This window comes from Oncorhynchus masou, chromosome 5 (genome assembly GCF_036934945.1).
Source record: "Oncorhynchus masou masou isolate Uvic2021 chromosome 5, UVic_Omas_1.1, whole genome shotgun sequence".
In the NCBI taxonomy this organism is placed as follows: Eukaryota; Metazoa; Chordata; class Actinopteri; order Salmoniformes; family Salmonidae; genus Oncorhynchus; species Oncorhynchus masou.
Window position 1 is genome coordinate 55,896,596 of NC_088216.1, and position 12,974 is coordinate 55,909,569.

The 12,974-nt window shown below is 44.7% G+C and overlaps 1 protein-coding gene and 1 long non-coding RNA gene across 3 annotated transcripts in view; both read left to right on the forward strand.

Moving 5' to 3' along the window:
* Nucleotides 1-12,528, forward strand: part of LOC135539907 (leucine-rich repeat neuronal protein 1-like) — a 41,465-nt gene extending 28,937 nt beyond the window's left edge. For both annotated transcript variants that reach the window (XM_064966147.1, XM_064966148.1), the window contains exon 2: nt 9,327-12,528. In XM_064966147.1, coding sequence (XP_064822219.1) covers nt 9,608-11,746 — 2,139 coding nt within the window. In that variant the 5' untranslated portion in view covers nt 9,327-9,607 and the 3' untranslated portion in view covers nt 11,747-12,528. The remainder of the gene's footprint in view (nt 1-9,326) is intronic.
* Nucleotides 4,502-5,496, forward strand: LOC135527405 (uncharacterized). The gene is made up of 3 exons (XR_010453433.1): nt 4,502-4,868; nt 5,191-5,257; nt 5,374-5,496. It is a non-coding gene; the product is annotated as an uncharacterized LOC135527405 (long non-coding RNA).
* Nucleotides 12,529-12,974: the final 446 nt, after the last annotated feature.

Below are 12,974 nucleotides of genomic sequence, written 5' to 3' on the forward strand. Positions count from 1 at the left end.
TAAGTTAAAACTGTAACACAGCCACTCAGGAACATTCAGTATCTTCTTGGTAAGCAACTCCAGTATAGATTTGGCCTTGTGTTTTAGGTTATTGTCCTGCTGAAAGATTAATTCATCTCCCAGTGTCTGGTGGAAAGCAGGATTTTGCCTGCACTTAGCTCCTTTCCATTTATTTTTTATCCTGAAAAACTCCCCAGTCCTTAACAATTACAAGCATACCCATAACGTCATGCAGCAACCACTATGCTTGAAAATATGGAGAGTGGTACTCAATAATATGTTGTCTTGGATTTGCCCCAAACATAACAATTTGTATTCAGGACAAAAAGTAAATTGCTTTGCCACATATTTTGCAGTGTTTCTTTAGTGACTTGTTGCAAACAGGATGCATGTTTTGGAATATTTGTATTCTGTACAGGCTTCTTTCTTTTTACTCTGTCTACTAGGTTAGTATTGTGGCATAACTACAATGTTGTTGTCGTTACTCCTATCACAGCCATTAAACTCTGTAACTGTTTTAAAGTCACCATTGGCATCATGGTGAAATCCCTGAGCGATTTCTTCCTCTCCGACAATTGAGTTAGGAAGGACGCCTGTATCTTAGTAGTGACCTGATGTATTGATACACCATGCAAAGTGTAATTAATAACTTCACCATGCTCAAAGGAATATTCAATGTCTGCTTTTTTTTGCCCATCTATCAATATGTGCCCATCTTTGCGAGGCATTGGAAAACCTTCCTGGTCTTTGTGGTTGAATCTGTGTTTGAAATTCACTGCTCAACCGAGGGACCTTACAGATAATTGTATGTGTGGGGTACAGAGATGTGAGAGTCCTTCAAATATCATGTTAAAAACATTATTGCAGACAGTGAGTCTTATTATGTTACTTGCATTTTTTCTAGCTTTTGTTCATCAGAGGTAACCTGTCCCTAACAGGCCAGAGCAGTCAGGTTGATTGACATTCGGACTGATTAACTTAAACTCAGTGTTGGCTTTTTTTCACCTGTTTTTGGCTGAGTAAAAGCTCATTAAAAGACAGAAACTAACCTCTGCACAAAAGCACAGCAACAAGAATAATTTCACAGATGTATTCTACCCTGTTAGCCATATCAAATGAGTCCCCAAGAAGTCTGCAGGCTGGTGCTGTGAAGGCTTGGGTGATATCTCCAGCCTAACCCTCCGCTGAGAAACTATACAGAATGTCAGGCATTTCAGTCCAAACATAGAACCAGACCTGGGCTCAAATACTATTTGAAATCTTTCAAATATTTTAAACATTTGCTGTTTGGGTGGCATTTTTACTTTTGGGACTTGTCTATTGTTCCCATTGAAACAGGCAAGGTCAATCAAACACAGCTAAAGTATTCAAAATGATTTCAAATAGTATTTGAAACCAGGTCTGCACAAAACCTGGTGTGCATGTGTTTGACTCATAAATGTATCCTAACATACCGGTGTGACTGTTTATTTTCACTTTGTCAGCAGTAAACTAAATCTATTACTCTCAGTTTCACTGAAATGTTGCGCTGTCAGTAGCCTATTTAGCAGATATGAATTTGTTATTCATGCTGTTATTTAGGTTAAAACCCAGCTAGCACATTTGGTTCCTTGGAAGTTGTGGGAACGTATGTTTTTGGTTTCCTATGGTGTGGGAATGAAGCCATATATTTCCTGACCGGTAAAACTGAACGTTTTTTAAACCTCCTGAGAACAGACGTTAAAATTCCTCCTGGACACGCCATCATGAGGCCTCAAATAGTGACCAGAGTTACTTCCCTGACGACACAGACGGCTTCATCAACAACAACAGGTAATGTGTGTTATATGAAGAGTTGTATTAAAAAATACCCGGCTTGATAAACTACACTGAACAAAAATATGAACGCAACATGTAAAAGTGTCCATATGCACAAAAAGCTTATTTCTCTCACATTTTGTGCACAAATTTGTTTACATCCCTGACAGGCATATCAAGAAGCTGATTAAACAGCATGTTCAGAACAAAGGTACACCTTGTGCTGGGGACAATAAAAGCCCACTATAAAATGTGCAGTTTTGTCACAACACAATGCCACAGATGTCTCAAGATTTGAGGGAACATGCAATTGGCATGCTGACAGCAGGAATGTCCACCAGAGCAGTTTCCGGAGAATTGAATGTTCATTTCTCTACCATACGTCTCCAACGTTGTTTTAGAGAAATTGGCAGTGCGTCCAACCAGCCTAATAACCGCAGCTCACGAATAACCACCCCAGCCCAGGACCTCCACATCCGGCTTCTTCAGCTGCGGGATCATCTGAAACCAGCCACCCAGACAGCTGATGAAACTGTGGGTTTGACTTCAGTGGGCCAATGCTCATCTTCTCTGGCCACTTGCACACTGGAGAAGTGTGCGCTTCACGGATTAATCTCGATTTCAACTGTACCGGGCAGATGGCAGACAGTGTGTATGGCATCGTGTGGACGAGTGGTTTTCTGATGTCAGCGTTGTGAACAGAGTGCCCCATGGTGGTGGTGGGGTTATAGTATGGGCAGGCATAAGCTATGGACAACAAACACAATTGCATTTTATGGATGGCAATTTGAATGCACAGAGATACCGTGACGAAATCCCAAAGCCCATTGCCGTGCCAGTCATCCACCACCATCACCTCATGTTTCAGCATGATAATGCACAGGCTCATGTCACAAGGATCTGTAAACAATTCCTGGAAGCTGAAAATGTCCCAGTTCTTCCATGGTCTGCATACTTACCAAGCATGTCACCCATTGAGTGTGTTTGGGAGGCTCTGGATCGACGTGTACAACAGCGTGATCCAGTTCTCACCAATATCCAGCAACTTCGTACAGCCATTGAAGAGGAGTGGGACAACATTCCACAGGCCACAATTTACAGCCTGATCAACTCTATATGAAAGAGATGTGTCACGTTGCATTAGGCAAATGGTGAACTCACCAGATACTGACTGGTTTTCTGATCCACACCCCTACTTTTTTGTTAAGGTATCTCTGACCAACAGATGCATATCTGTATTCCCAGTCATGTGAAATCCATAGATTAGGGTCTAATTTATTTATTTAAATTGACTGATTTTATTATGAACTGTAAATCAGTAAAATCATTGAAATTGTTGCGTTTATATTTTTGTTCAGTACAGTAGGCTAATTCCCCAGCCAAGCAGATACAACTGGTAGTCGTTTTTGTTGTGAAGTGCATTAGCAAAAAGCTTGGTCCTTTCTTTAGAACAAAATGCAATTTACCACTTGACTGTATTATATCACCCTGTCACAGGCCCTCCCAGTCAACACCACCTTGTAAGATGGCCTGCTGCAGTTGTTCCGTTTGCAGCCGAACATGCATCATAGAGAAGACCAGCAAGAGAGCCCTCATCAGCGTCATTCAGACATGCCCTCGCTGTGAGCAGCACTATGAATGGAGTAATCACACTGTGGATGTGTTGAGCGCCAGGTCTCTCTCCATTCAGAGACGCCAGTACCAAGACCCTGTTCTACTACCAATGGCAGTTAGTATATTTTTGTTTGTCAGATATCACCTATGCTAACTGCCATTGGTAGTAGAACAGGGTCTTGGTACTGGCGTCTCTGAATGGAGAGAGACCTGGCGCTCAACACATCCACAGTGTGTGACTGAAAGTGATACATTACAGCAGAAATGTCCAGTATTTGTAACACACTTTTCATTCCATGTGTCAATGATTAACTCTGCCTATCTCTACAGATGGAGAGGACTGTATATATTTTTGCAGATGCCAGTCTTGGTTGTTTGATAGGGAGACCATAATTGGGTAGGTTTTATCTGAGCTGTTCAAACTTCAACATATGACCTGTTTGTATGTCAGATATTACCTCTCCTAACTGCCATTGGTATTATGACAGTGACTCTATGTGTATGTGTTCACAGAAACACATATAGAGCCAGCATGTGGAGACTTGCACGATGATTTGATGAAGTCCACGCTGACAGACGGGCTGACGGCTCTGAATGGCGAGAGACCTGGCACTCGGCATAAATGTTTTACTTGTCACAACTTTTACTTGTATTGTCTTTTTTAATTATTGAATGGTATCAGTCAATATGAGGAGGGAGAAACCCTGTGTATTCTGCAGGCTCATGTCACAAGGATCTGTAAACAATTCCTGGAAGCTGAAAATGTCCCAGTTCTTCCATGGTCTGCATACTTACCAAGCATGTCACCCATTGAGTGTGTTTGGGAGGCTCTGGATCGACGTGTACAACAGCGTGATCCAGTTCTCACCAATATCCAGCAACTTCGTACAGCCATTGAAGAGGAGTGGGACAACATTCCACAGGCCACAATTTACAGCCTGATCAACTCTATATGAAAGAGATGTGTCACGTTGCATTAGGCAAATGGTGAACTCACCAGATACTGACTGGTTTTCTGATCCACACCCCTACTTTTTGTTAAGGTATCTCTGACCAACAGATGCATATCTGTATTCCCAGTCATGTGAAATCCATAGATTAGGGTCTAATTTATTTATTTAAATTGACTGATTTTATTATGAACTGTAAATCAGTAAAATCATTGAAATTGTTGCGTTTATATTTTTGTTCAGTACAGTAGGCTAATTCCCCAGCCAAGCAGATACAACTGGTAGTCGTTTTTGTTGTGAAGTGCATTAGCAAAAAGCTTGGTCCTTTCTTTAGAACAAAATGCAATTTACCACTTGACTGTATTATATCACCCTGTCACAGGCCCTCCCAGTCAACACCACCTTGTAAGATGGCCTGCTGCAGTTGTTCCGTTTGCAGCCGAACATGCATCATAGAGAAGACCAGCAAGAGAGCCCTCATCAGCGTCATTCAGACATGCCCTCGCTGTGAGCAGCACTATGAATGGAGTAATCACACTGTGGATGTGTTGAGCGCCAGGTCTCTCTCCATTCAGAGACGCCAGTACCAAGACCCTGTTCTACTACCAATGGCAGTTAGTATATTTTTGTTTGTCAGATATCACCTATGCTAACTGCCATTGGTAGTAGAACAGGGTCTTGGTACTGGCGTCTCTGAATGGAGAGAGACCTGGCGCTCAACACATCCACAGTGTGTGACTGAAAGTGATACATTACAGCAGAAATGTCCAGTATTTGTAACACACTTTTCATTCCATGTGTCAATGATTAACTCTGCCTATCTCTACAGATGGAGAGGACTGTATATATTTTTGCAGATGCCAGTCTTGGTTGTTTGATAGGGAGACCATAATTGGGTAGGTTTTATCTGAGCTGTTCAAACTTCAACATATGACCTGTTTGTATGTCAGATATTACCTCTCCTAACTGCCATTGGTATTATGACAGTGACTCTATGTGTATGTGTTCACAGAAACACATATAGAGCCAGCATGTGGAGACTTGCACGATGATTTGATGAAGTCCACGCTGACAGACGGGCTGACGGCTCTGAATGGCGAGAGACCTGGCACTCGGCATAAATGTTTTACTTGTCACAACTTTTACTTGTATTGTCTTTTTTAATTATTGAATGGTATCAGTCAATATGAGGAGGGAGAAACCCTGTGTATTCTGCACCAGGATCAGGGAACTCCTGTTGTATACGGAAAACAACATTGGAAGGTATGACCACTCTGACATGTTTGCCAAGGTAGCCCCAATACCACCAGACAAAATGTTGATTGGCACTGTATCTGTATCGGCTGGGCATGACAATGAAAGGTGAAAGGTGTGCATTGTTATATTAGCAGAACATTGCTTCTATGGTATGATGTAAGTGGTTGTTTATTCAACACGGACCTGTTGCTACATTTGAAAGTTAGCAAAACACTTAGTTTAGAATATCTACATAAATTCAGCAATTGCATTCTTTTCATATTACTCTGTAGGCTACTGACCTATTCAAAGCTTCCTCCGTCATCTCACCATACAGCTGCCTGTAGATATTGAACTCAACCTGCAGGAGGTTTGTTTGTTATGATTGAGTGGAGGGAAAAAGCTGCTGGAAAGGTCTGACAGATAGGTGTGTCTTGGTGATGGCAAGGACACACCCCCAAGAAACACAGACATCAAACCACACCCCCAAGCCAACTCACATTTGGCTTCTGTCATGGCAAAATGGATAGAATTTAAGGAAATGACCTTCCAGACCAGAGTCCGGAATATAAATATACATTCAGTGGACAGTTTATTAGGTACACCACCCAGTTCACAAAAATGGTTCACTCCTACAGACAGTGAGTCACGTGGCCATGGTTTGCTATATAAAGCAGGCAGAGAGGCATTCCGTTACTGTTCAATTGAATGTTAGATTGGGCAAAACAAGTGACATAAGCGACTTTGAGCGTGGCATGATCATTGGTGCCTACCAGGCACGCGAGTTCCAGTACCTCAGAATTGGCCGGTTCTCAGGGGCTTTTCACGCACAGTAGGGTGTAGGGCTTACCGAAAATGGTTTGACAAACAAAAAACATCCAGTCAGCGGCAGTCCTGTGGGTGAAAACATTTAGTTGATGAGAGGTCGAAGGAGAATGGCAAAAATCATGCAAGCTAACAGACGGGCCGCAAACAGGCAAATAACGGCTTTGTATAACAGTGGTATGCAGAACAGCATCTCGGAACGCACAGCTCGTCAGTCCTTGTAAAGGATGGGTTATTATAGCAGACGACCACAATGGGTTCCTCTTCTATCAGCTAAAAACAAGAAGTGGATCCGGTGGGCACATGATCACCAATTCGGGACAATTGAGGAGTGGAAAAACAAAGCCTGGTCGGACGAATTCCGGTTCCTGTTTCGTAATGCTGCAGGCAGAGTCAGGATTCGGCTTAAGAGTCCATGGCCCCATCCTGCCTGGTGTCAACGGTACAGGCTGGTGGCGGTGGTGTAATGTTGTGGGGAAGGTTTTCCTGGCACACGTTGGGTTGCTTGATACCAATTGAGCAACATTTCCAAGCCCCGAATAATTCATGCTTTTCTGGAAGCAAAGGGGTGTCCGACCCAGTACTAGATGGATGTATCTAATTAACTAGCAACTGAGTGTATATATGTACTGTATGTGAATGTATAGACAGTATGTGAATAGAAAAGGTGTGTACATGTCACGCATAGGTGTAATAGGTGGCAGGGAAGTCAGGCGCAGGAGAGTCAAACTGAGTGTAAAATGGAGTCTTTTAATAAAGATTCACGAGTATGCTCCATAACAATAAATGAACAAACAAACCAAACATGGGTACGAGGACCCGACGCGCACCTATGCAACAATCACACTATACTGACAATAAAACAATCTCTGACAAAGACATGAGGGGAAACAGAGGGTTAAATACACAACAGGTAATGAATGGGATTTAAAACAGGTGTGTGGGAAGACAAGACAAAACCAATGGAAAATGAAAAAAGGATCAATGATGGCTAGAAGACCGGTGACGTCGAACGCCGAGCACCGCCCGAACAAGGAGAGGCAACGACTTCAGCAGACGTCGTGACAGTACAGCAGTAGTTATATAACATGAATACAGTATACACATAGTGTTCAATGACTATGTACATAGGGCAGCAATCTAATAGGCTGACCACACCACTCGCGTCGCGAATTTAGAAATCTATGTTATTCAATTATTGCACCCACACTGCTCGCACGTGTCAACGAGCGTCTGCGTTGCCAAGTGCTAAAATATAACTCCTTTCTATTTCTGACGCAGATCACGCTACAAGTCCTGTCTTTCCCATCTCCTCATTGGTTTATAGAAGCAGGTACCCACGTGCCGTCTCCTCATTGGTAATACCCACGTGGGTGATTGAAAGACGAACTGTGTTGCCGGTTGGTGTAGTAATACTATGAATGTTTAGATGCCAATCACCATATAAGTTCAAAGATGAAAAAGCCTGGGAGGAGGAGAAATGAGTAGAAACGATTCAGTTGACCATTTTATGTGTGGATTAATTGTCTGAGTAGAGGACCTTGTGCATTTCAGGTAAAATAACAACTCAATGTTTATATACCAGGACAAATTAGCTAGCAACAGCAAGCTAGCTAAATAGGACAAATTAGCTAGCAAGTGCAAGCTAACTAGCGAAATTACCATAAATGTTTAATGCTTTTCTACCTGTTCCCAAATTAATGTAATTGGTTCAGAGTTTGTTTTGATATTTTAACCTGCGTGTTGTGATCGCGTTTGGTGTAGGGGGACAAAATCAATTTATGCAAGAGACGCACTCACGCGTTTGGGTTCAGTGTAAGGTTCAGAGGACTGGGCGGAGGCCAGCTTGTGATGACTGTTTAACAGTCAAATCTGTTCTATGTGCGTTATTTATATGTTTGCCGTTCTTATGTTTAATTTTTGCAACTTTTTCTTTCAATTTTGTACACCAGCTTCAAACAGCTGAAAATGCTATATTTTTGGTAATGAAAAAAATATATATTTCACAGTGGTTTAGATGGTACGAGGATTCTCTACACTATACTTGCTGGTTTTGTCACATTAACTGAAATGTATGTGACAAAAATTTATATAGAATTTTAGCAACCAGGAAATGGCAGAGCAATTTTTGCATGGTGCATCTTTAACAAGATAATAGAGAGAGTTTTGTTGATGCTGAGAATGGTATATGTTTTTAAATAACATCCTCGGAACATAACTGAAGTTTTCTTGTGGTTTTTATGGAATGTTTTCTTCACGTCCAATTTGAGAACATGACTTTGAATAGACCCATGAGGAAATGTTATGCTGAAATAATACAGGACCCACAGAAGAACATTGTTTCTTAATGGTCTCGGAACTATTTGAGAACATTCCCAATGTCAAACCAGTTGGCAAACATTCCTGGAACATAACCTACATTTATTTTAAATGTAACCATGTTTGAACTTTTAAGAAACATTCTGTTAAAGTGATGAAATACCAAGAAAATAAAGTTTTTTGAAAAGTCCCTAAATGGGCTAAGGATGTTCCAAAGCCAAGCAACTATCTTGTACCATTCTCAGAAAGTTGTGGGAAGATTGTATGCAAAATAACCATAGGACAACCAGGCTCTCACCAAGATGTAAGAGGTTCTCAGAATGTTATGTGCTAGCTGGGAAGCCTTGTCAATATCAGCTGTGTTTAATGAAATGTAACTCACTGTCTGATATCTTTTATGGCTTTTATCTCTCACCAGGAACTCTCAATCCCTCACCGCCTGCCTCTATCTCGCAGTCTCCCTCTCCCTCTATATCTATTCTTTATCTAAATCACCATCTGTTTCTGGGATGATAATGGAACAAAGTAATGCATTCACCATTGTTGCAGACTTCTAAAACCTCTCTTGGTTTTTGTGTGTTGCAGACTTATTCAGCAGAATTGTGAGAAGAGAGAAAAACACGTGAGTGGAGGAAGAGGACAACCCTGAACATCCCCTGGCCCCCTTCTGAAACGCACACACACTTGCAATCATCGCGGACTGCTCGCACTCTCACACTAACTGTGGATGGACTGCAGCTCTAGAAAAAACCCACTACAGGCAGGGAGGACACTGATGCCCATGATCCTACACCTATCCTCCAGGCTGTCCTCAGGAACCCTGCCTCTCCTCTAAGTTCAGTGTGACCAGACAGAGAGCAGACAACATGGCTCCAAGCCCCCTCCCCTGGCCCCCGCTGGCATGGCTGTGTGTGGGGCTGCTGTTGCCCCTGGTGCAGGGCGGGGAGTGCCCGCGGCTGTGTGTGTGTGAGGTGCGCCCCTGGTTCACCCCCCAGTCCACCTACAGGGAGGCGGCCACGGTGGACTGCAACGACCTGCGGCTGACACACATCCCCTCCAACCTGTCTTCTGACACCCAGGTGCTGCTGCTCCAGAGCAACTCCATTGCCCACACCAGCGGTGAGCTAGAGGCCCTGTTCAACCTGACAGAGCTGGACCTGTCCCAGAACAACTTCAGCACAATGGAGGCTGTGGGCCTGGCCAACATGAACCAGCTTACCACCCTTCACCTGGAGGAGAACCAGATTAGCCAGCTGCCTGACCACTGCCTGCAGGACCTCAGCAACCTACAGGAGCTCTACATCAACCACAACCAGATCTGCACCATCGCCCCCGGGGCTTTCTCCGGTCTGCATAGCCTGCTGCGCCTCCACCTCAACTCCAACAGGCTCCGGGTTATCGACAACCGCTGGTTCGAGGCAACGCCCAACCTGGAGATCCTGATGATCGGAGAGAACCCTGTCATTGGCATCCTGGACATGAACTTCAAGCCACTGGGGAGCCTGAGGAGCCTGGTCCTGGCCTGCATGGACCTCACTGACATTCCTGGGAATGCTCTGGTGGGCCTGGATAACCTGGAGAGCCTATCCTTCTACGACAACAAGCTGGTCCGGGTGCCCCAGCTGGCCCTGCAGAAAGTGCCCAACCTGAAATTCCTGGACCTGAACAAGAACCCAGTGCACAAGATCCATGAGGGAGACTTCAGGAACATGCTGCGTCTGAAGGAGCTTGGTATCAACAACATGGCTGACCTGGTATCCATCGACTGTTACGCCCTGGACAACCTGCCTGAGCTGACCAAGCTGGAGGCCACTAACAACCCCAAGTTGTCCTACGTGCACCGGACGGCCTTCAGGGACGTGTCCTCCCTGGAGAGCCTGATGCTAAACAACAATGCCCTCAACTCTGTCTACCAGCACACCGTTGAGGCGCTGCCCAACCTCCGCGAGATCAGCCTGCACAGCAACCCACTACGCTGCGACTGTGTCATCCAGTGGATGAGCTCCAACAGGACCAACGTGCGCTTCATGGAGCCCCTGGCTATGCTGTGTACCTCGCCGCCCGAGCTCCGGGGCCAGCGGGTCAGAGAGGTGAAGCTGCCGGACTCCCCAGAGCAGTGCCTGCCCTTCATCTCCCAGGACACCTTCCCCAGCCACCTGAGCCTTGAGCTGGGCATGAGTGTCAGCCTGGACTGCAGGGCTATTGCTGAGCCCGAGCCAGAGATATACTGGGTGTCTCCTATGGGGAGCAAGATAACAGTGGACACAGTGTCGGAGCGGTACCACCTGAGCAGTGAGGGCACCCTGCGACTGTCCCACGTCCAGGTGGAGGACTCCGGTCGCTACACCTGCATAGCCCAGAACACAGAGGGCGCCGACACACGCGTCACCACCATCCGCGTCAATGGCACCCTGCTGGACAGTGCCGAGGTGATGAAGATCTACGTCAAGCAGACCGAGTCCCACTCCATTCTGGTCTCCTGGAAAATCAACTCCAACGTCATGACCTCCAACCTCAAGTGGGCATCGGCCACCATGAAGATTGACAACCCCCACATCACCTACACTGCACGCGTGCCCGTCGACGTGCACGAGTACAACCTGACCCACCTGCAGCCGGCCACCGAGTACGAGGTGTGCCTCACTGTTTCCAACATTCACCTGCAGACCCACAAGTCGTGCGTCAACGTGACCACGCGCAGCGTCACCTTCACCCTGGACGTGTTGGACCAGAGACCTAGTGCCGCCCTGTTAGCCATCATGGCCACCATGCTGGCCTTCCTTAGCCTGGCTACGGTGGGGGTGTATGTGGCCCGGCGCTGGAAGAGGAAGAACTACCACCACTCCCTGAAGAAGTACATGCAGAAGACCTCCTCCATCCCCCTCAATGAGCTCTACCCGCCCCTCATCAACCTATGGGAGGCAGACAGTGAGAAGGACAAGGAGGGCGGTACAGATAGCAAGCCCTCCCCCGTGGACACCACACGCAGCTACTACATGTGGTGAAGCAGGCCTGGCCCAGGCCACCCCTCCACCAGCACACACAGACACACTTTTGCCATTTTGGTGCAAAAGTCATATAAAAGTCATAAAACATTTGTTTTTGTATTTTTCTGCTTTGCTAACACATGGCAGAGTGATAAAGGACAGGATTTTTATTAGTATAGCGTATCGCCTTTGTTTGACTCTCTTTTTTCTCTTTTATCGTTTGGACTATTCCAAGATGGCAGCTGTGTCTAGCTTCCAGATTGTCTTAGTTGCTGCATTTTATTTCTGTGATGCGTTTTTGATAGCACAGCTTTTTGTCTTGTTGCTGATGCAGCAACAGGTACTATTAGTCTAGGTAAAGGTTCCCCTGGCAATGTTAGGGATTGCAGTGCTTATTCTCTCCTTTTGTAAATCAGGTCATCTGTTGTGCACTGAAATGTAAATGAGTTTGTATGGACTTCAATTAAAAGCTGACTAAGGGGATTAGACTTCGTATACTGTCTACTGAATAACTCTAGCGATTGTACGGTAATGTTGAATCAACTTATCATTTTAAACTCTTTTTTTGTAATTAGTTTGCTGATAAATGTGCTGTAAAACTAGAAATGTGAATGTTTGATAACATAACTAGGTACAGTAGTAGCTTTTTTTATTTACTCTTCAATTATTTATTTCTTATTTGCTCAAATCTGTTGCTGAACACTTACATTTGTTGTGATTTTAACATGCAAAATGTTGTATATGAGGAAGAAGTTTAAATAAATAACATTTTTGTTTTTTTTTATATAAATGTCTCTCAATCAGTTGTTGCATATTTATTTCAACTGTTTTAGTAATTTCTCAGTAGAAATGATATTGCGCAGCCCATGACCTGTTACTATACCTCTGTTTGACCTCTGATCACTTGGCTCTGGTTATTTTTCCGTGAGGACACGGTTCCGCTTCACTTCTAATGTGCTTCAGCAGAATATAAGCAGTATCTTAGCATGGAGCTCACGGCTCAGACTCACACTGTGCAGCAGAGCCCACTCCCCTGAGTCTAATCAACCATACAGAGAGCACAGATCCTGTCAGCTTACCCACCCCCCTCCCTGTCTGCTCTGCTCTACGTCTGTGTTTGTGTGTGCGTGAGTGAGTGAGTGAGTGAGTGAGTGAGTGAGTGAGTGAGTGAGTGAGTGAGTGAGTGAGTGAGTGAGTGAGCGGCGAGTGAGTGAGTGAGTGCATGTGTGCACACTATATCAGAGTG